General features: G+C 41.4%; 1 protein-coding gene across 15 annotated transcripts in view; it reads left to right on the top strand.

Annotated features, from left to right (window-relative positions):
* The window catches only part of tpd52l2b (tpd52 like 2b), a 28,645-nt gene extending 1,912 nt beyond the window's left edge, over positions 1 to 26,733 (top strand). The window contains exons 2-11 of one of the 15 annotated variants that reach the window (XM_085780917.1): positions 2,259 to 2,416; positions 4,020 to 4,168; positions 5,572 to 5,631; positions 15,281 to 15,328; positions 18,704 to 18,805; positions 21,450 to 21,476; positions 22,059 to 22,100; positions 22,686 to 22,734; positions 22,953 to 23,007; positions 23,522 to 26,733. In XM_085780917.1, coding sequence (XP_085637043.1) covers positions 2,259 to 2,416; positions 4,020 to 4,168; positions 5,572 to 5,631; positions 15,281 to 15,328; positions 18,704 to 18,805; positions 21,450 to 21,476; positions 22,059 to 22,100; positions 22,686 to 22,734; positions 22,953 to 22,961 — 644 coding nt within the window. In that variant the 3' untranslated portion in view covers positions 22,962 to 23,007; positions 23,522 to 26,733. Of the gene's footprint in view, positions 1 to 2,258; positions 2,417 to 4,019; positions 4,169 to 5,571; positions 5,632 to 15,280; positions 15,329 to 18,703; positions 18,806 to 21,449; positions 21,477 to 22,055; positions 22,101 to 22,685; positions 22,735 to 22,952; positions 23,008 to 23,521 lie in introns of all 15 variants that reach the window. The other 14 variants (XM_085780916.1, XM_085780922.1, XM_085780908.1 and 11 more) reach the window with 14 other exon arrangements.
* The last annotated feature ends 383 nt before the right edge of the window (positions 26,734 to 27,116 follow it).

The raw sequence follows: 27,116 nt of genomic DNA, 5'->3' as shown, positions 1-27,116 counted from the left end.
GACCTGCACATTCACCACGCTATGAGATAAAAACAGAACGTTACGAGACAGAGTTGTTTTCGAGGCAAATGCAGAGACTGCTTGCTGAAAAACTGCCCTCGCAGGAACACGCATCAGTGGTTTTGCATGAATTTACCTCGAAAACAACTCTGTCTCGTAACTTTCCATTATTATCTCATAGTGTGGTGAATGTGTGGGTCACAACTTGTCCATCAGAGCGTTTTGGAGTTGTTGGATTGTGTATTTGATGAGGGAAATGACAAACCTACTTCTAAAACTATAGGGATTATTGCAATGGGCCAATTTGCCAAAATGTTAAACTATCCCTTTAAGGAAATAGTTCATCCTACAAGAATAATTAACAGGTGTTTGTCATGTGCCCTTCTTTTTCTTTTTTACAGAGCTGTCAAATTGTGCAGACTTTCTACTGTCATGCAAAGACAGAGAGATCACAGAAGAACTGCAAATTCCTTCATCTACATCAGCATAAAAATAGACCAGAATGCAATGCAACGGCGGAGGGGGTTTTAAGTGAGGGGTGTGGCCTTTATCACATTCACGCCTCACTGTTTACAGACTGGTTAGACGGCTAGCTGAAGAGACACATTTTTAACCTTTTCATGCAACTAACCTTTGATTGGAAGTTGCAGAGCTTGAAATGACTGGTTGTTGTCGTTGCAAAGCCTTCTGGGAAGTGTAGGAAATGGCTATCCGTCAGTTTAAGAATGTCTGAAATAGACTATTTCCTTAATCTCAGGAAGAAATTATTATTAGATTTTTTTTTTTTTTTTGTCATTCCTCTATCTGTTATGAGCGCTGCCGTCTCATTTGAACTTCACTGCTGTTATTTTTGTGGGCTGGTCTGAATCACTCTTGGCTGAATCAATATACCCAGAGGGTGGAGCCATCATATCTCCTGCCAGCCTCAACACAGATGTTACAGCTGAGACTCAAACACACAGCGCAGTATCTGCAGATAATGAGAACCTGGCTCATCACACTCTGTCTCTCCCACTGTGGACCGTTGACGTCTGCTCTCACGTGTTGCGCAAGTCACTGAAATCTTCCGTCACGCTTAGAAAAGTGAAGGATTTGGGGAGTGGGATGTCTATATTCGTCTGTTTTGTTGTTGCTGCTGTTGTGTTTTTTTGCCCTTTTTTTCCTCTTGTTTTGTTTTTATGTTTTCTGATGGAAACTCTAATTTAAAGAAAAGAAAAGTGAAGGATTTAATATGAAATGTCTTACTGCCTGACCACTAGTCTGGAAGTTGATCCATTTGTAAGCAGTGTGGGATGTTAGTGTGCCCGCTGTTTGATTGTCCGGGCCGTAACAGCATAGGGTCTATATTTAGCCACGTGTTTTCAGGCAGTGCCTCCACTTTGTCTTTTCTTTCCCCTGTTGTGTCCATGCCAGCTCTGTGCCCGATCCAAGCTCCTATTGGCTGCCAAAACCTCCGCTAGTGTCCTCAGGTGAATCATGACGCAAGATGCGCTCAGAGTCACTGAAGTGGTGACGGTGGCATCAGACCAAGACATCAGTGGGGAAACTTTAGTTTACAATGAATAAAGACTTGGGTTTTTTTTGTCTTTCTCTTACGGTTTCATCCTGCTGTGATAAAGGCCGGCCAGAATATTTTTCAGGCAACCACACGATGCAAAACAACAATCATGTCAAAGTGAGGCTTCAAGTTGACAATAGAAAGATGCTGACAGGGCGAGTTGGAGTGTGATATGTTTGTTTTGGTGTTTTCTGTAGGACCCTGCAGGCCTGCTGCTCATCACACACTCACTTTGACTTAGAAAACCTAAATCAATCCATCGACTTGATGCTCAGCTGAGATGCACCGGTGCTCATTTGGCTGCCATTTCTTTACTGCGTTTCAACTCCTTTTTTTCCCCCCAATACAAAAAACTGACCAGGAATGAGCAAAATTGACAGTGGCGTAACTAGTATCAATGAAATGTTATCAGTTCCCATCCATAGGTTAGTGCTGCTCAACTCCTGCCTCTGCTATTCGTCTCTTTCTCTTCCTGTCGGAGAATCTCCTGCTGGCAGCCCAAGCCACTTCCTGCCTGCAATTTCTGGATGTTACTGAAATAGATACTGAGAGGGGCCTACTTAGAGTCAACCACTGCTGGCTTTTAACATTTCCACCGGTCTAAGTGTGTATTTGTTTGCCTCTCCATTTCCCTCGACCATTACCGTCTCCTGTTCCCTCACCCCATCCTTCTCACTTTCTCTTTCTTTTTCTCTCCCAGATATCAACCTAAACTCTCCCAACAAGGGGCTGGGCGTGGATCATTCTGACAGCCTGTCCGACGTGCCGGTGGAGGGGGCAGTGGGGAACTCTGTCAACCCTCTCCCACCCGGCCTGACGGAGGAGGAGGCCGAGGAGCTGCGCATCGAGCTCACCAAGGTAACGTCCAGGTGTTCCACAGCGAGCAGTGGTTTTCATGAAGTGAAGTCAGTTTAATGTATACACAAGTGATCTCAAGGCACTTTACAGATGCACAAGGTCTAAACCGTCTCTTTATAATATCACCAACAGAGACCCAACAGATCCCACCAACACCAAGCACATAGTGGTGTGCGTTTGGTGGATATGGTAGAAAAGCTCTTAAATAGAGACTTCATTGTTTATTAGATATAATTAAAAACATTCTGAGATGTCATTATGTCTAAATTTAGAATTCATCTATTGCATTTTTCTCCCATTATATCTTCATTAAAAATAAACATATGGGGCTGCTAGATATAGCAAGAAAAAAGCTCTAAATGTATTGATATATCAATATTTTTTTTGACTGTAGTGCAGTTTATTTGTTTGTTCTACTTTTCATACATTTTCTCTGTCAAGTCAATGCCTTGAATTAACATCTTGGGATGTTTGACATTTTTCACAATAGTAAAATACAATAGTCTCCACAAACATTTGTATTTTTTAAATATATTTTTATTGCAGTGTTTTTCAACCCTTGGGTTGGGACCCCATGTGGGGTCATCTGGAATTAAAATGGGGTCGCCTGAAATGCCTAGTAATCAATGTAAAAATTTACTGATAAAAATATATTTAAAATTATGATTAAAACACCACACACAATCTCAAACAACTGTATTCTATACTTTCACTTTCTCAAATATAAATCGAGTTCAAATAAAATGCAACATATAAAAATATCTGAGCGGGTGCATCTTGATTGACAGGGTCGCCAGAAATTTGTGATGTCAAAATGGGGTCACAAGCCAAAAAAGGTTGGGAACCACTGGTAGAACATAGGACGAACAGATAAAAGACCCCCACCCCAAAACTAACAAATAAAACATGAACAGGATCAGCTAATCACATAAAGAAATAACAAAGGCCACAGTCATGAGAATAAACTAAACATGCATATTTAAAAAAAAAAAATGAAAAAAAGAAATGTACAAAGTGAATAGTAAAATGAGAAATACACACAGCATCTTTTTAAACACGTCTCCCCTATCTTCATTATATATATTCTCAGTCTCTCCAGGTGAATTTGCCATTTCTCTCAACCACAGGTCGTACGTGGGTGCGACTCCACAAACATTTTGACTTCCTAATAGGCGAAGCACACCTGTTGTAAATAACAATAAAAATGGCTGGGTTCAATTTGTTGCATCACAAATACACATTGTGTATCCCAGCCTCTCTTTGCCATGCAGCAATTTAAATGGATTACAACCCAGTGAACTCATCAGTGTCGGCCTGACAGCACGAGACCATCAGAATGAAGGCAATGTTAGGAAGTTTGAAGAAACAAAGCAGCAGCTTTTCTTTTTTTTTTTAGAGCACAGTGAAGATGTATGCAAACATGACCCAGAGCAGAGAGGCTGATTTGACTCATCCTGCACTGGATGACAGCAAATACCTAGGCTTCTCTTGGTGGGAGTAACACACCTTCCCACTAGGAATTAAGAAGAGAGGCGGGCTGAAGTTGATGTAGTGAAAAATTGACGAACCTCCAGACTGACCCCTTCCTGCTTTTTGACTTCAGGTGGAGGAGGAGATCAACACTCTGCGTCAGGTCTTGTCAGCCAAAGAGAGACACGCCACAGAGCTGAAGAGGAAACTTGGACTCAGCCCGCTCAACGAACTCAAACAGAACCTGTCCAAGAGCTGGCAGGACGTACAGACCTCCAACGCGTACGTATCAACCAGACTCCTCACACGTGTAATTTTTTGAATCCTTCAGTTGTTTAACCAGTTACAGTGATCACTCGAGGTTGAATCAAGATCTGTTTTGCACAGTCAGTCACATGGAGTATTGACGGCACACTTCCAAAAACTGCTTTTGATTGATTTGATGAGTACAGACGTGCAGATTGTACCCCGTAACGGGTACCCGTTAGTACCCGTTACTTTTAGATGTGGACTCAAACTTTAGTGTCATGTTTTGGCAAAAGATTAGAGATCAGAAAAGCCTAGAAGAGAACCACTCACATGCATCTAAGATTATTTTAGAAGGTCAAGTTTTGGGAAATAGCTTGAGTCAGACCTAAATAGCGACAAGTGACATCCTTTTACTGAAATGTTGACGTTGTCGACCAGTTTGTAGCCCTGATAACAGCACAGTGAGATGACTCCTGGAGTCGTCCCTCCCTGCCTGCCGTCAGTCTGTGATAGTAACAGTTATCAGAAAGAGCCAGTCCCAGAGTGACTCACACTATGGTGATTCACGTGGGGTCCAGAGGTCTTTACATCACACAGGATGATGTCACAGCTATTAAACAGATGAAACAGAGTCATCGGGTAAGGTGCTCTGTGATCACATCTAGTAACCCACTGTGATCATCACAGATGTTCCAATGGGAGTGTTTGGTTTTTTCTTTTCAAACGTCAGCAGCTGCTCTGTTCGTGATGAAACTCAATGGTTTAAAATGATTTATTTTAGTCAATAAAATCGAAACATGTAATAACTTTTTAATTCATTGAGCTGCTGCAGTTTTCAACACAGAACACAGACTTAAACCGATCAGACATAACATCATGACCGCCTGCTTTATATTGTGTTTTGCTGCCAAATACACAACAAACGGTGCTGCACTGTGTGTTCTGACGGCTCTCTATCAGAACCAGATGCTCAGAGGCTCTGACCCAGTCGTCCTGGTTCAAACTGGATTAAATCCTCACTCTGCCCATTTTTCTTGCTTCTGACACATCACCTTTGAAGACAACATGTTCACCTGCTGTCTAATACGTACAGTATATCCCACCCACTAACAGGAGCCATGATGAAGTGTTATTCAGTGTTATTGACTTCACCTGTCGGGGGTCATAATGTTAGGCCTGATCGGTGTATCAGATTTTCCACACAGTGTGACTTTGATGAATGTGAACAGGAAACCCTGTCACTCTGCATTTCAACCTTCATTTCACAATGAGAGAAAGAGGAAAAAGGTTCTCCAAAGACTTGGAGATAGTTATTGACATTATTGGTATATCGTAATATATTAAATGGATCTTTTGGGATTTGCTAACCCTGGCTTCCTTTCTGAGCCAGCTTGTTGACCCTCTGCAGCTCAACACCCCCATGTCTCTGTTTCTAGCTATGTGAGAACCTCTGAGAAACTGGGCGAGTGGAATGAGAGGGTTACCAGTTCGGATCTGTGAGTCCATGCACTGTGCCACTCGCTCGCTGGTGATGTCTGGGCTTCTGCAGTGTTTGCTCTCCCATGCTCTGACTCCCCACCCCTCGCCGCTCCTCCGGTCTCACCTGCTAACCATATTTGAGAACACTTTAACATTTCAACAGCTGCTCTCTAACATAATGCCTGGGAGTAGGACATTTGTCTGTCTCTTTATTCTTCTTTGCTCCTGTTGAATCAGATGCTGTGAAATTAGATGGTAGGATGAGTGTGCATTATTCTGCTGAACTTAATTGGAAAGATTAAGTGAAGGCCTGATGAAATGAGTAATTCCATCCTCTTGGTCAAACACATTTGGTAAAAAGTAGCTATTCCATCAACTGTGACGATAAAGCTGTGGAGACTCTTAGGCCTTGTTCACACTGCCACCCCAAATAGGATTTTTAGCATCCAGATTGTGTCTAGTTTGATTTTTAACATTCTGAACAGCCCAAAACCACATGAGATCCGATTTTTAAAAAAAAAATCGGATTCAAATCACTCACGAAGGTGGTTTGAATGTGATTCTTCTTCGCACAAGACTTTGCAAGACTTTGTATTACAGCTCCGTTTACAAACATGTTCGCTTGCTTGAAATAATCAAACCCCTCGAAAAAAATGTGGTTGTGGGATGTAAACAGTCTGAACAGCGTAAGATCGGCCCGCTCTCATACATCGCTGCTGTGGCGAAGCAAGGACAGACAGAACTACTGCAAAACAGGAGACATTAAAAAGAAAATCTTCAGAATCCTTCTTTTAGACCTAAAATATAAGGAAACTAGAGTCCCAGGTTGAATTTGCCCAGAATTGTCCTTTAAATGTTCCTTGTTGCTCATGAATTTGAAGATTATGATTTTAAGATTTATTTTCTCTCAAAAGCTGAACATAACAGATGTACCAAAGAGCATTTTACAACTGTTTCAGATTAATAAAACGGGTATTATAAATATAATGATAATAAAATAAAAAATAAATACAAGATGTATCACAATATAAAATACATTCTCAAAAGCATATAGACTCAAACAGTTTGAAATAACTTTTGTTAAAGAATAAACAATGAGCAGTTGTACTTGAAGTGCACACAATGAGCTCTGGTGTGGTCTGTCCGTCTGAACAAGGCCTAACAGCTCTGGGATCAGCCTGGATCAGGACTCTTGTTGCATATGTGGCGAGACTTGTAGCACTCCCGTGGGATTTGGTGTGTGTCTCATACTAACCTCTGCTGCCTGAGTTACACAACTGAGTCACCTGTGTTTGCCCACTGTGGCCTGTTACTCACCTTTAGTGTTTGATAAGCACTTTGTTTTTTTAAGGTGGTGCTATAGACTCAGACGGGTTAGTGTATATGGAGACGTGGCAGGATTTTTTTCATGGAGATCACAAGTACAACTCTTCCTTTCTGCTGTTTTTCACATGATGTCATTTTCTGCAACATAATATCTTTTCCCAGTTTTTTTGTCTCCTTCCATCCTATCAGCCTCAGCCATTTGGTCTTTACTTCCTCTCCCAGAGGTCAGGTGTCCTCTCTTTGCCCCCCCCCCCCTCTCTACTTCCTCAAAGCAGCATTCTTTCATATTTTTAACTTTTTTTTTATTACTACAAAGGAAAATAGATTTTTTTTTCTATTTAAGAAAGTGAGGTTATTGGATGGGAAAGAGGTGAGATTAAAATCTAAGGCTTTGCTGTATTATAATCAAGCCACCTGATGGTTGCTGGTCTTATTTTGCTGTGCTTGTTTATCTCTAGACAACACAAATTGAACATTTAATGTGTCAGGCTTAGGGGGGGTTGGCTGAATAAGATCCACTGGCACACAGTAAAAAAACAGAAATACTGAAATATAATAAACACATTACACAACAGAGTTTGTGTTATTCTATAAATAAAAAATCAGCATACTGTATTCAGTCTAACCACAGGTGTGTTATTCTAAAATTTCACACCAGAATTTTCATTTTACTGCAAATGCATATCATTGTATAATAAATAAATATGGGCTATCGGTTTTCTTGATTACTAATAATTGGTATCAGTATAGGCAGGCGCGGATTAATGCACAGGCTGACCTAGGCTGCAGCCTAGGGGCCCCACGTGTGGAGGGGCCCCGGAGGGCGGGGGGCAGAAACACTGTGCACCTCAGTGTTATGATGTGAAGGATGTGTTTTTGCTCCTCATGTTCCCAGAGAACGTGTTCTACCTTTCTTGTAGCGCTGCTCCCGCTGCCGTCCTTTTTTTTTCAGCTGCCGTCCTTACTCGCGCTAATGAGTTTAAATCCACCAGTACCGTCACGTCATGTTTTTTTTTTTTTTTTAAACCCCTACAGTCTGCTAAACAATAAGGGAAAGACAAATATGCATGAATAGATAGTCTCTTAGGAGAAACGTATCCATATCAAATACGTTTGCCTAGTACATTCCTTGTTTCTCTAGTCCCTATTAGGCATAATTGATTCTAGTTATTCACACACGAGTTCCTTCCTACAGGGCTCGGCCCTAGTACTTTTGAGTGGCCACTTAAACATTGACTCTTGTTTGTGGCCCCCAAAACAAATCCTTAGTTGCAAACACCATATATCCACACACTGCTTACAACTGATGAAATGAACAGGGACACCACACAGACATCCTCTGTGGTCTGACGACCAATAAGTCTTAGACTTTTTCTAATTTTCTTATATCATCTTTTTAATCCCTCTAGGCCCCAGAGGTTTATTATATGGAAAATATTAAGTTTGGATTTTCATGAATTTCACCAAGGCTGTAGCTTGCATACATGTGGTGAGGGATTTTACATCTAATGGTGTTAAATGAGAAAAATATTTCATAATGACACTAAAAGTTTGAGATAGGTGTAAATTATACTCTTCTAATTCTTGGCATTTTGTAACGTCACCAGGTGGCAGCCTCACTTGGATTACGTGACTTTCAGTAGAAACTGAATTTGAAAACATATTTATACAGCAATAAAATATTTCTGTGTAATATATGTCTTTCTGTTTACATTTAAAGTTCTGACACACGGACACACACAGTGTTTCTCCAAACACCTGAAGATCCCTTCCTAGTTACAGCTTCGAGCTGAGGGAGCCCCTGAAAAAGAGGTTGTGGCTGCGCTCCAGTGAAACTCTTCTTTTTCTCAGATATTTTGGCTTAAAAACATACACACGAAATGAAGTCAGGTGTTAGAAACTGAGTGTGTTGCGCCAATCTAAATCCGGTACCCAAGCAGTAACACAATTATAGGGGCATGTAGGTTTTTAAAGATATGGGCTGTTACTTAACCAGGGAATGCTGCCTGTCGCTATAATGCGACTTTGGCAATAAACCTTCTAGGGTGTATAGGTATTTGCAGTTGTTATTTGGTATGTTGTATGGATTTTGGTTACATTCCTGATACATACCCCCCAACCCTCCCCCCCGGACGTGCCTTTTATTAAGATGCTTTATATGCCGCTGCTGCAGCATTAAGGGGGGCCCCACAGATTAAGAATAGCACCTAGCGGGCCCAAATGACTAACCTTAATCAGCCCTCTGTAGTTATTGGCCCTGGGAACAAAAACCAAATGGGTCGATCCCTACAAGAAATAATTGCACTGGAACTAACGAGGGCTAGCTGAGCTGTGTGTCTGGTTGTATTGTGTGTGTCCTCAGGAGTTGGTTGGAGGTAAGGGTTTTAAGATGGTTTTCTGCAGCTGAAAAGAATCCAGAGGAAACTTTGTAGCTGGCAAAAAGAAAAGAAAAACAACCCATCAGTTCGTTTGCTGCTGCTGCTGCTGCTGCTGGGAGGACTGAGGCTAGTGGAATTTTCCGTGTTGTTGCTTCTGATTTGAACTGGATTGGCGAGCTCTCTCAGATAGCTAAACTCACCTGTCAGGACACTGACTCAGCGCTTGACTTTTACACACACACACTAACACACATCTTTACGAATAGGAGCAGGTGCACTGGGTTTGGTAGTATTTCCTCTTCTGTGTTTTCAAAGAAAGAATTAGACACACACAGTCGCACATCTCTCACATTGTTTCCACCTATGTTTTCTCCCACACAGCCAGAACATACATTTATTTTAAAAAAAAAAACACACACACACAGCATATGAATTTTGGTTCAGGCCTGGAAACACACACACACAGCCATAGGTTCGGTGTCTGCGCCCTGGTCGGGCAGCTCAGACTTGCTGTGTTGCAGGAACAAGTGGGAGGAGAGGAAAGGAATGTGAGAGAGAGATGGAGGAAGAGGAAGAGAAAGAGACAGTGTTTTGCTTAGTCACATGACACGTGTTGTTCAGAGAGGGAGGGCTGGAGAGAGAGAGAGGATGTGAGCTGCACTTGAAGCCAAACTGAACCACACAAAGAAGTTAATGGGTTATGAATTATGAATATGCTTTTTGGAGGGGGGGGGGGGGTAGGGGTGGGCAGGTTGCCATGAAAACTAGTAGTGTGAGAGTCAGCCTGACTGCTCTGGTAGCATGGCAGTTGAGTATCTTCAGAGGTTTTAACTTGGTCTCTCAGATGAAATCCTTGGAGGAGTTGGAGGCTCCTACACAGCGACATCCAACTGGAAAGGAGACAAAAACCCCTGTTTCTCTTTGAATTACTGTATTCAACTAGACAGTGAGGTGCTGTGTGGACAGACACAGTGCACTGTGACCGCAGTCACTGGGTTGTACAGTACGCAGCGTTGTGCTGATGTAAGTCAGGAAATAGAGACGGGTCTTGTCTGGCCCAGAGCCGTCTAGAATCAGAGCCATCTCCTGTGTCTTTTACAAGGGAAGCTGGTGTAATTAATTCCCAGCTGGCTGGTATGCTAAGATATCGACGTCATGGGTTTGGTGTTTTTTAACCATGATTTGTCCAACTGACTTTTTTTTTTTTTTAATGGGGAATAGTTCACAATCTTTGGCAAATTGGCCCATCTCGGCCCATAAATTCCCTATATAGTCATAGCAGTGATGGTTTGTTTACATTTTTAATTGTCGGTGACAAGCTATTTCTTAGAACGGCGGAAGCAGTAAGCCGCAAGTCATGCTCGAGCTCACAGCTTACAGGAGGATCTCATGGGAATTTCTTGGTTTCCCTCATCAAACTCATAAAATACACAATCCAACAACTGCCTGCTCTGGTGGACAAGTTGTGACTTGCACATTCAATACGCTATGAGTCCGTCGGGGGCAGTTTTTTGGCTAAGCAAAGCAGTCTCCTGCCAATTTGCCCAAAGCCCACATTGCACGACCGAGGACTCGTCGTCGGGGGGGTGTGATTCGGAACCCGCATAAGCTTTCTAAGTTTTTGCTTGTACACAGCGCACCTCGCTGTTATTGCATGCGTGCTTTTCTATGTGTGCTGTTTATAAGCACTAATACGGGAGGCTCAGCATTATGCGGTGAATTTAATTAAAGATCGATCGCTGTCTATGACAGGAAGGGGGGGGGATTTATTCGTGGCGGACGTAATTCTTTTGTGGCGGCGCGCCACGAATAAATGAATGTGTGGGAAACACTGTTGTTGCGTCTCCCATGACATAAATTTCAGATATCCACACGGACTCTCAGTCCCTTGTAGTTGTACATCGATTAAGGCCTAACATTACAAGTATAACACTGAATAACACTTCATCATGGCCCCTGTTAGTGGGTTTGATGTATCAGGCATAAAGTATTCAGGCCATAATAGCTTTTTGGGGGGACTGACAGTCAACAGGGTTGGATCCTGTTGACCAGGAACTGGTTTATGAGGTTGAACAGAATGCGGCTCTATTTGGTCTCTCTGCACTGTTTGGATTCCAGGGACTGGGTCTTCCTCTTCGGTTTCTATACAGCTTTTTTGCGCTCTTGTTCTCACTGCAGTCTTCTCGGTCAGGATTAGGGTTGTTCGGTATACCGGTACTCTTGACTTACGACTAAGGTTACCGGGGGTGGGTGGGGTCGGTCATGACGGCATTTTAAAACGGTACCAATACTGCGCTTAGATTGGGGACCGGTACTTTCATTTTGCTGCACGCTCAGGCGTAGCTTTTGGTGAACGTCGCTCCTAGCGTTGTGGAAAGTCGCCCGACATTTGTAAACTTTGAGCCGGAAGTGCAAAGCGTTGTGAGCGAGTCACTAACGAAGCAAGGTTGCTTTTTCTTTTATTACACCGTTACAGCGCCACCTGTCCATGTGCCTGGTTGTTTGTGTGTGGGTCTGTTGTGTGTGTGTTGCAGCTCGACGCTGCATGCTCCCCGCCACGCCGTCGAGAGAGACGCGCCGGCACAGACTCGTTTAATTGTTATATGCAACATACAGCTGGTTGATATGTTCGTTTTTTACACGCGGATCACCCACTCGGCATGCTTCCTCTCATGTCCTCTGTCTCTCTCTCTGTCTCTCTCTCTCTCCCTCTCTTCTGTGATGTGTGTGAAGGTTGAAACAGCGCTACCTGGAGATGGAAGGTAACGGAGCGAATATTGCGGTTGATGGGGGGGCTTGGTCTTGATTCTGTGGCGCTGCATATGGGGTAAACAATAAGGTGTGGTGTTTGTTTTTTTGTATTAAATGGAACGTTTCTTGTGTTTCATTCTATAAAACTACTGCGACGTAACAATTTCTACCTAAAAATTACAAATCTGGTCAAAATAACAAAAAATGATGTCAAGTGTTTCTCAGACCTCAAACATAACGCAGTTGATATGCATTTTTTAAAACAGACCACTTAATGCTTTTAACTTTAGGAAGAGTTTCTAGTATGATGCAATATGTTATAGTTCTAAGATTTTCTATTAAAGAAAGTCAATAATTCGACAGTTGTTGTGTTCTCTTTTTATTTGGAAATGAGTACCGGAAAAAGTATAATAATAAGTTTCGAAAACATGTCTACCGTACCCGACTACCGGGTACCAAAATGTTGGTATCGTGACAAACACTAGTCAGGATCTTTCAAAAAGTTGATCCTAAGAGCTACAGGGAACAGTGGTGAAGAGGCCACAGGCTCATTTATACACATGTGCTCCCATCCAACAGACCAGCTCAGACTGCTGAACAAGTTCATGCTGCTTCTGATAGAAGGCTGTCATTGCAGGAAAAAGGGACCAACACAATATTAGGCAGGTGGTCATGATGTTATCTCTGATGGGTGAGTGTAAGCGTATGAATTAGTGTTTCGTGTTGTGTTTTCTCCTCATGTTATCTCCAACACCTCACATATTGCAGTATTACTCCCTGTTCACTCTTTGATTTCTGATCAGTCAGATCGATATTTATTCATAGCTGTCAAATCGCCTCCCTTTGTCAGGGTTAGGTTCAGGACAGTTTTGTTTTATGGAGCACTAACACCAGTAGAAACCTTAATAGCACACTACAGACGTTCTTATCATTGTTTACAGACCGTCTTCTTTTTCAACAGCCTGTGTTGGCATCACATCCACTCGGTGCTTGGAGCCAGGCCGTTTGATTGAACCATAGACAAATGGGAGTGAATCTGCAGACCTAAACATATTAAAACTTGCTTGCGAGTGGATAAATGATGTGATTGGGACAGTGTTTATATAATCTATACCACCTCCAACATACTGTAGCTTTTCTTTATATTTGTTTTGTCACCTTGGTGATGATACCGCCAGTGTATCTGGAACACGACGATATTTATTTTTTGCATTTTACCACATGATTTAACACGTGGCCAAAGTAGACCGGAGGAATTTAGATCAACTTACCCAACATTGGCCAGCTGCTTACATGAAGTACAGATAGTATCATTTAAATTTCAGCAGCAGTTTTTAGTTCAGCAGCAGTTTTTAGTTGAATAACTTGATGTAAATATGTCATGTAACTCAAATGTGGATTTAATGTGGAATCAGCTTGCTTGCAGTTCCTCTGTCAGTCTTGTCTGGGCTCTGCTTTCTTATCTGCTCTGCCATTAGTTCATAGAGCACTTAGCACAAACATGCTTCCTCTTTTTTTCTAGATACTGCATCACCAGCGGTGTGTTGTGTGTGAGTGTGTGACTTTTGTCTAAGCTTGCTTTGCAGCTAATCATAAAAAGTCTGCGGTCTGCTTTTAAGCTGGCGTTTTAGTGTTAGTTTCATCAACCCGCACTATTTCCACTAACCATCTGCTGCCGTATCCATTTGTCCTCACAACTTCCTGTAGAGCAGAGTTGGATCGATTCACTTAGCTGAACAGCTCTGAGGACCTGCAGGGAATTCAGAGCCTATTATCAGCAAACGCTGGAGTTTGGCTGAGACTCACTTTAAATTTTCTTAATGGGGGAAGCTCGTCAGAAAAACCATTCCATCATGTCATATTTTGTAGGTCCTGATTGCTGGGGGGCCGATGTCGATATCAGATGTCGATATCAGGGAATAAAAAAATTCTGATCACCAATATATTGGCCGATGAACTTTTTAAAAAATAAAAACAAATAGCTGCTTTTGATCCCTTAAATATAGCCTAGTTCAAACATAGATATAAATTGAAGGCAGAACATTTAGCTATTTTTCAATACTTTTGTTTTCAAAGTTGTTGTGTCATCATTTGAAATCTGCCTGTTTATGTTTATTATTATTCATTTACTTCAGGGCAACAAGCAGCATTTCACCTCCACTGGAAGAGTAATAGTACAAGGACATAATTTCTAAGTAAAACCAGGTCATATAATGAAAATATAACTGTTTTGTTAACATTGGTGTTTGGCCAAATAACGATTATAATATTCTATAATGGCTATAATCTATAATATCGGTATTATTTTTGCTTTACATTTAAAAAGTAACATCAATCCTTACCTTGATAGCATTTTTATCATCTGAATTAGTCTTTATAAATGGTGATTAGATCGTCCATCCTGTTACAGTTTTCTCTGCTCCAGTCTTGCAAAGGTTTGTGACACAGATCTTTAAAGCCTTATTAAAAAAATATATCAGATGATAAATATCCTTTCTAGGCCTGTAAAAGTGTTGAAATATGCACCATTAATGTCATTAAACAATATGGAGAGACAAAACAATATACGTAGGTCCAGCAGCAGTAGTAGAGCCTTAAGACAGATATGATTATTCATATTTGCCTGTGTGTGAGTTGTGAGCAGCTTCTGACACTTGAAGGGCTCAGAGAGCTGTATTAATACTGAAAAATGAAAATTCCCCCCTTGTAAATTAGATTAATTTCTGTAATGTTGATGTGGGCAAAATGAGTTCTCTCTGTCGCGCCTGGGGAAGGAGGTTTACCAGGAAAGAAGTGTTTCACCGTCGGGTACACTCACTGTCACACAACCTGTTGGAGTAGACACAAGCCTGATTCATCAGTGGGAAATGTATATGGATTATGGCAACAAGCTGCACAATGGTGGAACAGTCCAGCCCGACAGGATTTACTAGTAACACCACGTAACCATCATCTCACCATAAACATTGAACGCTTTGTTGAACTCACTTCTGGTTCTGGTCACAGTTGCCATGGTTACGTTCATGAAGGAACCATGTGAAATGTTAGCAGTGTTTCATGTCCTCTGATCTATAATGATATTGTGTTACGTTGTGTAATAGTTTAAATGTTAAGTCTTTAAAGTCGGTGTAGCAGTGGATAAAATGAATTGTGCTTTGTTGTTAGTGTGTGTCTCTTCCCCTGTGTCATTATCCTGCTGTTGTGTCTTCAGATATCTGTCTGCCTCAGCCACTTTGGATGACATTACCCACTCTGAAGCGTGAGTTGACCCCTTTCTCTTTTGTGTTCTTGTTTTGTTTTTGTAGATGAGCTAAGGTTTCTTTCAGTGTGGTTTTCTCTCTGGGGAGTAATCCTCACTGTTCTCACCCCCATGCTTCCTCATCCATCTCTTTGCTTCTGTGATGTGAGCGTGTTGCAGGAGGGGGTTTTGTTTTGTTTTAGTTTTTTTATAGGTGTGTTTGAGGTTCAGCTTCATGCTTGGAAAGACTCCCACGTTGGAGGACATACTAGTATGGCTTTAAAGTGAAGAGAGGCAATTTGGTTGAGCTGATACTTTAGCCCAGTGGTTCTCAAAGTGGGGTCCTTGAGAGAGTTCAAGGAGGTACCCAAAATTTTATTGAAATTGTACCACTTTTTTCTAGAATTTTTAAACTTTTTTTTTTTGATAAATTTTACTACTTTTTTTTTTTTTTTTTAATGTTGCCACTTTTTCGAGAATTTTTTTAAAACTTTTTTTTCTTTTTTTGAAATCTTTCCACTTTTTTCTAGAATTTTTTTTGAAATCTTACCACTTTTTTCCAGAAATTCTCTACAATATTTACGAAAATTCATGCCATTGGCCGTAATTTGAATATATATTGACTAAAAAAGTAATGTTGTTCATTCTCAGAACAAATATTTGTGTATTTATGGTGTTTGCTTCAAAATGTTGTCCAATGGGGGTCCGTGGTCTAATTTGTATCGATTTTGGGGTCCATGATGTAAAAAAGTTTGTAAACCACTGCTGCAAGTCAGACAGGGGGGTCATGCAGATGTTTAGCTGGTGTACCTGTGCCAGCTTGTTTTCAAGAGGTCTTCATTGTTTTTTTTATTACTTGTGGTCCTAACTAGGTCATAGTCCCATTTCTGCTGGAGCCTGGGCTGCAAAACCAAGACTTAAATCAATTTAGTTTCAAGTAATAAAAGAAAAGGCTGAGATGTAATCTGATAAAATAGAGTAGAGCATTTAGTATATCCCATTGTTAATATACATATAGATTATTGAAATCTAAAATTCACACTTGTTGGATGTTTCCCTCAGCTACAGCAGCTTCTCTGCTCATCCTCTGTGAACCATCTGTTTCTGAGACCCAGTCTATGTGAGTGGTAGGGCTGCCTGATATGCAAAAAAATATTAATATTATTTTTGGTAGATGTTGTGATACGAGTCTCCATATCTGTTTGATTTTAGGTTTTTGCATTTTGACCAAAAAGGTTTTAAATTACAGTATGTGTTCAGTTGGGTCTAGTAGGTTGCTTTTGGCAGTCTGGGTGTGTTTCAGTTGGTGTTCATGTGCTTATTTCTCTGTGTGTATCCGTGCTGGTATCAGCTTGTGTACTGTGACCACACCTGTTGACCACGTTAATCCTGGCAGCTGTGTTAGGTCTGTGTTCAGTGTGGATCTGGGAGGCTGTTAGCCTAGCTTAGCATAAAGCTAAGTAAGAAAAAAATATAGTTGTACTCTCCAGAATGTTGAACTCTTGCTGTACATGTACATGTAAATCATTTTCTTATTAGGTTAGCTGTGCTCACCACACCTTGACTAAACATACACCACTGCAGCAATGTAGCAGCTTTGTCAGGGCTCCAGACTAACTTTATTTACTAGGAGCACAGTGGCTCCTAACTTCAAATTTCAAATTTCAGGGGTGCAAACAGAAAATTTAGGGGCATTTCCTTTTCATTCATAATCCTCACACTTATTGGTCTGCCACCTGTAATGACAGATAACAGTCCCCGGAGAGGGCAGCGAAACTCTCCAAGCTGCATGCACCTCAGCAGGATGCTGTGCACCCAGACACAACGGCGTGAAATATTTGGGTGTACCAACTGGAACCAGACACGTGCATGTCAGACAGGAGTAAACAGGAGCTTTAGCAGCTGGCAGACAACAGGAATGTACTGAAACCAAAGAGGGCCCAAGGTGACGCAACGTCACTGAGACTGAAAACAGGCAGATTTATCTGCTGCTTTAAAAGACAACAGTGTTGGTCTGACACATGCTCTTGAAGCTTTGGACTGAAGTGAGGCCTTATAAAGTTGTATCTTTGCCTCTGATACCGATTATCTGTGAGTGAGATGGGTAGATACGGGGCATTTCTGTCATGCCTTTCAGTCATTCGCTGAATCAGTCTAACATTTTGAGTTCCACTCGTCCAACAAGTTGTTTTGGTTCGGTGGCCTGTCACACACCAGCACATCGTAGACAGTGTTAACCTCAGGTTGATTCAGGTCACATGTTTTTTTGGGGTTTTTTTCATGTAAATTGGCCAATAAGGATGGACGGCTGATCAATTGAGGCAATTATTTAATTTTAGTTGACCTTTATTTATAAATCGAGATCCATTGAGGGAGACGCTCATTTTCAATGGGGCCTAGTGCACAAAACAGAAGTCAGAAAAAATACAAGCAGAACAATTCAATTAATCAATCAAAGCAAGAACAAGGCATTTCACACTGTTGAGCAACTAGTTGCTTAAATTTGTTTAGGGATGGTGGAGAAACCAATTTTAAGGAGTTTTTCAACGAGCTCCCAGAGTGTGCAGCAGCAATGGAAAAGGCAGTTTTTTCACCTCGAGAAGAAACCACTCAGTATGTGACACTATGAACGTCCTCAGAGACACAGTGAACATCCGCACCAGCGTTCATTCCATCTGGCCTCTGTCATCCTGCCTCAGCCAAGCTCAGCTACAGAACATGTTGGGTGGACAGGTCCTTTAAACCGACAGAGCGATAGCTGAGGGGACTGTTGTGTTGAATCAGCGCAGGGGTCTGTGCCAGATGTGCCATTGATAGTTTCATTGTTGTATTGTGATACTGTACCACACTGTACTGTGTGTGTCACATTCGCCGTGGCGCTGAAATAAAGATCAGGGACATGCTGAATCATAGCTGCTTCCATACTCCTGGCTGCTTTAGAATGAAATACTGAAAGTAACCATTAGATGATGGAGGAGAGGATCTTCTTTCTCTTTGCTTTGTAAACGACTGTAAGATCTCAAATTAAAGGGGCCATGTGATACAAAGCAGGCAGGCTGCGGTCTTTTGGTTGCTGTGGCTGTGGCCTGAGTTCCTGTGACCTCTGGCTGTGTGTGTGTGTGAATACTAACATGGGCTGGTGAACACTGTGTGACGGGGCACTAACTTAAATCACTGTTAGCTAGCTTGACCATGGATTTGTTGTGTTTTGGGTCTAATTTACCATTCTGTCCTCCCCTGTCTCCCCCCCTCCCATCCATCCACCTCCTGTTCTTCATTCCTTCTTCCCCTCTTCTTTTCACAATTGTTTTCCTTCCATTCTCCCGCTCCCACTTTTCTTCTCTCTCATCCCTCCATCCCTTCACCCCCCCCTCTATTCTCTCTCCACACTTGCAGATACAAGAAGACTCAGGAGACTCTTTCCCAGGCGGGACAGAAAACCAGTGCAGCTCTCACCACAGTGGGCAGTGCCATCAGCAGGAGACTGGGCGACATGAGGTACGGCACTGCAGAGCCAAAATGGCCGACTCTCTGGCTAGGCCACAAGAACAACTGAGCAGAGGGGACAGTGTAGAAACGTGAAAAGTGAATCAAATGCTTCTTTCAGAAACCTGGATAAACCCAGTTTAGAATAACTCAGTCATTGCAGTTGAATGCAAACCAAGATATTGTGGGATGTAAACACTCAATCCAGATTTCTGATCAGCCTGCCACATTCTGCCATTTGCAGTCTCGTTTCCAGAAATATGTGTGTACACACTGATCCACTGAAAACAACTTAAAACGCTGTAGTGCATATGCGGCGCTCTAACGCTGCCAAACAAATACAACAAAAACAGACACGAAAGCCTGCCCGCTGTATTTAAACTCCAATCAATATAGGTCAACTAAATGTTGATGAGGAACTACGCAGGATTTTTACTTTTTACTTCAAATGGGGTCTCTGAAATGTCTAGTAATTGATAAAAAAAAAAAAATACTCATAAAAATACTAATTATTATTCTTTTTTAAATTATGATTTAAAACACCACAGACATAATAATAAAATGCAGTATATAGAAATATAGAGATGTACCCACTCTGGAACCCGTTTCCAAAGAATACTGTTCTCGGTCTCCCAAAACAGGTGGACAAATGCCAAAACAAAAAAAAAAAAGAAAGAAAACTTTTGCAGTGTTCATGTGGACAGCCCATTAATGCAGGTAAAAGTAGTTTGTTGCAATCTGTTGCTTCATAACGGGAGGCAAGATGGAAATGAAACCAGGAGCTGCAGCTGATGAGATGAGGCAAAGGCAGAAACCTGGGTTATATTTGAATCATAGGAAGGAAAGGATGCTGGAGCACACGATCAATTTCAGCAATTTATAGAGGTGCAAGTGCTAACGTTTCGACTAGCGTCTTCTTCAGAGCAAATGGAATGAAATTTTATGAATGACAGGTTTTAAATGTGTGCCTGCGTCTCTGATTGGAGGAGCAGGAGAGTCATGTCATCGAAAAGAGCTCATAACACACAATACATTCATCTAATACAAAGTTATAGATACAAAATGTTACAATTACAATACAATGTATTCAATACAAATTAACACATAGAGGTAACAGAAGCCATGTACAATATCCTCATCATGTTCTGCAGGGTGCTGAAGAACCTTCAGTGTTAACATCCTTTCTAATTTGAACCTTGATACTTGATGCTCCTACGATAAATTCACTGAATAATGAGTCACGACTGCACTGTCCACTCTGCTTGTTCTTCTTGTAGCTGCGTCTGTGTTCTAACCTAGAATAGAAAGTAGATCTTGCATGACCCGTAGACCTGTCTCCATCAGCCCCCACTGTTCAAACTACACTGTTTATAAAATGAACAGGTTTCTCAAATGAAAGTGGTTTCACATATAAAACCAGTTTTTGTGTCATTTAACCCAGTGATATGAATCCTGCGAAAACAACTGGAACCACGCCTGTAGACTGTATGATAATTGGAAAAGATTAGCATGATAATGGGACACGGCCCAGTTTATTCATGTCATTTAAAACATTTAGATTGATCATCAGTCAATCAGGTGCAGTTGTGGGTTGAGAGAGGAAACAGTGTCTGTAGATGTAGACTCACTAACTCTGACAACGCCTTGTTGACAGTCTCTAATGATGTTTATGTTTCCATTTAGCATAGATATTTGCTCTGTGTGTGCGAGAGAGAGAGGAAGGGACACTTAGCAGTCTGAGTGTATTGACAAATGTGTGTTAGCTGTTGTTCCCTGGCTTCTCATTTATCTCACTAAAACGAGACTTGCCTGCATATGCATGTTTTCTGCTTGTTCATCCGAGCTCTTTTCTTTTCTGTTGCAAATGTCCCTCTGATGCTCTTTGTCTACTTGTTGTGCACGAATCGATCCAGTGTTGCTCCTACGTGGACTTTTAGTACCGGTCGTAACGCTGAAAAAATCCAATAATCAGTCCAAAGGAAAAAGTATTCATTACATCTGTTGTGAACTGTACATCTACAGGTGCATCTCAATAAAGTAGAAGATGATGGAGGTCAGCAGTCTGCTCCATGACAGTGGAGCTGCTGAGTGTGACATCATTAGGTTACAATAGTTAACTTTTTCACTATATTCAGATTATTTGAGATACCGATCTTTGGGTTTTCGTTAAATATAATCCATAATCATTAGAATTAAAATAAAGAAAGACATGAAATATTGCAGTCTGTGTAATGAATCTATATGAGTTTGAACTACTGAAATAAATGAACTTTTCCTTGATGTTCTAATGTATTGAGATGCGCCTGTATGTGAACAGCAGTTTACAGGTTTCAGATAGAAGCCTTTTACACCCAGGATGATCTGGGGGGGGGTTTTATTCCCTAAAATTGTCAAAGAAGGGTGAGAAATAGAAGAAAGAAGAGAGCTATTTGAAATAAATGTCTATCTCTAATAGAATTCAATCAGATGTTCCACTTTTTATTTTCTAGGCTTTTAATGAAAACCTTATCACCTTGCTCCGTTGTGTATGTTTTGCCTCCTGCTGCCTCTCACCTGTTTGTCGTCCTCTGCTTTCATGTTTGCAACCTAATGCTTCTGCTTGTGGCTCACTCTCTCCTCTTTGTTTTTTTACCTGCTGCCTTGGTTTGACCTGCAGAGCTCTACCTTTCTCTAATTCCTTTAGGTAAGACTCACATGTCCTGTTACGACAACAACAAGTGTTTTTAAATCACACGGTCACATGACCGAATATGCAGACAGATGAAGAGTTACGACTCATCGGAGGTCAAGCTCTGTCAGTTTTGCTGCTTGTACTTTGACTCCTGCTTTTTCCAAACTCCCCCTGACTTCCAGGTGTTTCTGGACTGAAAGCCTTGCATCAAATTTTATTTATTATTTTATTCCTTTAGATTAAGATCCCTTATTATTTTGATTACAGTGATAATATGCTACATGCATGTTTTCATATCTGCTGATCTTTAGAAATAATTATGTCGTCAGTATTAGTCATTATATCAATTGCTAATTCCCCAATTGCAGCAGCATGTTATTTGACAATGGAAGATCTCTACAAGCTCGTAGACACTGTGTTGTGTTGATTGACAGCTGCTGTTGTTACATTTTATCTTGAGTTGAATCAGTGTGTTGACTAATAACCTGAAGTAGCTCTTGAACTGTAAAACTTGTGGGTGGGTGTGTGTGTGTGCCACTGCTTGCTTTATAACACTTGCACCTCTCTGTCTCCTCTTTAACGCTTACAAAGTAGCAACTATTCTATCCGCCACTCGATAAGTATGCCCGCCATGAGGTAAAGTAACACACTGATCCGCTCACTCAACTGTTTCTGTTTAACACACACATACCTTAGCTGTGAAGTACTGTTGCAGTCACCTGTTGTCTGTTGTGATGCTGCTGCCTTCACCCTGACATCTTTTCTTTTTTGTTGAGTGAAGGTTTAACAAACAAAAAAAAAAGAGAGGACATAATTTTTGATACATCTTCTTCACAGGAAGATGGACTTTTAAATGTTTCTCTTTTTCTAAATAACATCTGTTTCACAGCCAGCCAAAATAAAAGCTTCTGCTGTAAAACACTGGAATAATGTTTAAAGTGTAGCAGGGACTCAAGAAAATGTCGGTGTCTTTTATGGTGTCCTATTCTTTGGAAACATGCCCAGGACAGTAGCAGTGTGGCTGCAGTGTAAACTTATTAAATTTGCATCAGTCCCTTTTTTTAGAATTGATTAACCGTAGAAGCAGATACACTAGGATAACTGAAAATGTGATATTGATGCTTTTATCTCTAGCCAGCCTGTTTTGAATATGATGATATTATTGCATGTGTTAGCATGTGTGTTGTTTGTGAATGTCACCTTGTGCCTCTTGTTCTGTAGGAACTCTCCAACCTTCAAGTCGTTTGAGGATAAGGTGGGGAACCTGAAGGTGAGCAGACAGTGACCCGTCGAGAGACGGGGGTCTGAAGGATGACGGGAGTGGTGTTTCTCTGAAAGTGTGATGACTCTGTGTTTTAAAGGGGACATATTATGGATATATAAAAAATAATATCACTTTTTGAAGGCTCTTTAACATATATTTGGGTGTTTGTCTTGCCTTCCGGCCCCCAAAATGTGAGAATTGACAAAAAAATCTGTAATTTGCAGGCTCCCTAGGTCCACGTGGTGTTACGAGCTGTTCCCTCAGATGTCTTCCAGTGATGTAACTAAGTTTCACATTTGCATAATACCACCAGTAGAAGGGGCAGGGCAAGCAGTGGTTCATTTGCATTTAAAGGGACAGACACTGAAACCAGCTGTTCTGAACATGGCTGTTTTGAGAGGATGAAAAGAGCTGTGATGTTTGATCCTTGGGGGATTTTGACCAAAGCATGTCACAGACATGTCTTTAAGACACCTGGGAACTATTTGAATTTGTGGAAAGGAGGCATAATATGTCTCCTTTAAATTGTTCACTTAAAGGGATAGTTCAACATTTCGGCAAAATTTCCTATTGCCATCATCCCTATAGTAATAGCAGTAGGTCCATTGCCTTTAATAATCTGTGCATGTTGTTTTAAGATCCACGGGACATGTCACAGACATGTCTTTAAGACACCTGGGCACTATTTTAATTTGTGGAAAGGGGGCATAATATGTCTCCTTTAACTATGACAACCCATAACACTCTGTTTCCTCTCTCTTGTCGTCATCTCTCCGCTCCCTCTCCTCTGCAGTATAAGGTTGTTGGCCCCAGAGGGAACGGTGATGTGGTCAGCTCCCCCACCGACACCACCCCCACCCAGGAGAACCCACCTTTCTGAACGCATACCACCTTCTCCTCCTCCTCGCTGCCACCTTCCTCACGACTTGAGACTGTACTGTTATCACCGCACATCGCAGAGTCAGCCCTGACCTTAGACCCTCCACCTCACCAACTCACCACCACTCACTCGCCCCAAGCCGTGTAAAAAAAAAAAAAAAAAAAAAAATCGGCAACAGGCGGAGGTGAAGGATGAGCCCCGCCCTCCACCCAGCGGATCCCATCATGGCCTTCATCCCTCTGCCTCTCTGTTGAAGAAAATCATTTTTTGTTAATGTCTAAATCTGAATAATTTGTCAACCATGCTTTTCGTTCTGCCTTTTCCTTCTTCCCCTCATTATTCCAAAAAAGTTGTCACTTTAAGCTTTAACTTTAACCTATTTTAAACAGGTTGTTACCGTTCCATCAGTTTAAGAAAAGGAAAGGAAAATAGGCATCGTAAGATGTCCAGTTCTTAAACAGCATTACAGAGGCGGCACAGTGGGACTAGAGCTTATGGGGCTTGGAAGCACTAGGTTCACTGTCGGTTTAGAATCATTTGATAAAGTGCAAATTTAAATAGAATGTACATTTAGAGTCGGTGGTTATCCCAAAGGTCATATGCCCCCCAGCAGGTCGGTCAGGCCACATTGACACATCAGACTTTTTTCCCTTGCAGCTGTATTTATTGCTCCTAACTCAAGAGTTGAGGAACCAGAATATCTGCAGACTTGTGTAGGAAGAGGATTTTACAGGCATAAGGGAGACAGTTCATACGCCACTTAACCTGCTCTATACATCTACTCCGTTTTCTGACTACTATCATGTCCTTAAATAACGCATCCGCACGGCAGAAACCTCCACCCGTCTCTCCCAACTTGTACCCAGTTTAGCTTTCCAGCCGTGTGAAAGCAGGATCTGCTCATAGTTCAGAGGTTAGTTTTCAAGGGGGTGGGTGGGTGGGAAGCACCCCTCTTAGGTTTAGACCTACTACTGCTACATGCATGTGCATATCTCATCTCAGTTGAACCACACCAACCATGCAAAGATGACCGAGGTCTCGTGTTAACACCCCAGGATGTAAAAACAGAAAAAAAACAACCTTAAAATCATTTTGTATTATAAACTATTTTACACTGCTTTGCATAATGTTTTTACATAACTTTTATCAATATGTATAAATATATATGAATAAATATATTGTCAGCGACGCTGCCGAACGGTAGTAAGCAGGTCAAAAAAAAAAGCAGAGGGAGGTGAAACAAATTTTCAAAATGTGGAAAACAAAGAAACACTATGGGTCAGTTTCACAGACAGGAGGTGGAGTCTGTGTGAAGGGCGTGTGTTGTCTAAACACACGTTCCCATGTTTGTGAAACCGACTCTACGAGGAGCTGTGGTGGTTTTGTACCCGTCTGGGTGCAGAACTAATCAGACCATGGCGAGAAGGAAGCGGAGGTGCGTTTGATCTCAGATGCAGCATGTTAACATCAGCATTTGCAAGTCAAACTAAAAAAAAAAACCAGGGGCTTCTCAAGGATTCAACATGTTTTTCTTTTTTTTAAACCCTGGTTAGGCTGAGACTCCCCTCCTTCTGGTGACACACACAACTTAATGTGAGAAGATGCTTTGCTGTGTACACTACCTGGTGATTGTCAATGCTTCTATCAGCCTTACTTCATTTTAAATGGTTCACTTGTTATAATTTGACTGGTAGGATTTTTCTTTACTTATGTTCCTGTTTTTTTTTTTTGTTAAAGTTGTACAGACTGGGTTGATTGAAGGAAAGGGGGAGCTGGAGAGTCCAGTGGCCCACAAAAAACATCTCGCTGCCATAGCAGAAGCTTTGCCAACAACCCCTAAACACAAAATGCACTCCTGTGAACACTAAACGATACTAAATCCCCTTGATCGCACACACGCACTGTACGGCCAAACTAACAAAAACTTGGCTGCTCTTGTTGGTTCACCTACACCACCTCGACACAAACACACATGGCGATGCGACTGCAGCTTTCACAGACTTCAGACAGGAGCTGAAACCTTACAGCAGCATTGCACAGCACCATCACTTTTCTTTTGCATGGAAAAAGCTGCTTGATTTTCTGTGCTCTGGCACAATCACACACTGCTGCCCGGCACCACAGCTGTAGGGTTGATCACACGTGGGATTAGGGGGTCGTCTAGTCACCTCACGTTGGGTTTTAGAGGCTGTGGAAACGTCTCGATGTTGCCTATTGTGTAGCCACAATTCACGTCACAGGTTATTTGAGCAGACGTTTGGGTAATTGTATGACTTGAGCCAAAACTTCCCTGGTGGGATTAAACTTTCTCGTGCACCAACAAAAGAGCAGGGTCCAGGTGAAACGGACACGGCTCTCGACAGTCAGGCCACCAGAAACATGAAAGTACATACATTTTCAAGATCACAACTTTCCATGAAACTGCATCAAACTTGTTGCCAGTGTATCATTACTTGAGTGTATTTTCTTGTTTTATATTTTCTTTGTGTTGATCATTTTTGGTAGTTAATATATTTTCCTTTTAAGGTGAATTGTGTTTTCTTTTGGCTTGCTTTCTGTCAGGAGAGGTGGACTTGAGAAGGTTTATTATTTGTACAATTAATTTGCCATGGTTTTAAAAAAACAAAACAAGTTGCCAATATTGAAATATCTGTTACAAAATGTCTCTGCCTCTAAATCTCATCGAGTCTCTGACTTTCTTCTTTGCCAAGATGCACTCGACATAACATGTTAAGACATTTATTTTGGCTTTCACTCCTGAAATGCCCATTTAAACGACCTGTAAGATTAGGGCTGTTTTTGTTTTTTTTTTAAGCAGTGTAAGTGTCCCCTCTAAAAAGCTGCAATCAGTTTCGGGGTCACTGACGGATAGAAAAGGATGATTTTGTTTTGGGTGCCAATGGGAAGTGCAGCACATGACATGCCTGCAATTCACAAGCCTTGTAGCCAGCCGCTGCAGAGGCTGGAGGGCAGTACAGTACTATAAGGTTTATTTAGGGCCAGAGCCTAGCTGATGTAGATTATGAAAAGGGATCGGATTTGGAAAATCACAGTAAATGAATTTAAAACAATTTTTGGTTTTTGTTGTATATGTTTGGATATCAATAAAGCATTCCTTTAAATGACCAAGTGGGTTGTGTTCAATATTTAAATATGATGAGGTAACAGTTTACAAACCCAGTAACGCATTTCTGTCACTACCATAATCTAAGCATATTTGCCTTTATATGGCAACAAATGCATTGTATGGCTAAAAAATACAATATGATGCCAAAACACATAAACACTGTTGATTAAAGCAGAAGTAAGTGGTCCGGTCGTTTTCGCTAATGCTGCGTACCAGGCAGGCTTTTGAAATCGTTAATTACAGCTTCAAGTCACAACTTACGACTTTGTAGCGTTTCAGGCAACCCACTCGTGTTTTTCCGACCTGCTTTACCGGTGAAAGTCACTATAACGGCCACTCGTAACTTCCGACCGGTGAACTCGTACCAGATCGAACAGGTAC

The sequence above is a fragment of the Trachurus japonicus genome, chromosome 7 (assembly GCF_045865225.1).
Source record: "Trachurus japonicus isolate A0001 chromosome 7, Traja_1.0".
Classification (NCBI taxonomy): Eukaryota; Metazoa; Chordata; class Actinopteri; order Carangiformes; family Carangidae; genus Trachurus; species Trachurus japonicus.
This window is presented reverse-complemented; position numbering and strand designations above follow the sequence as displayed.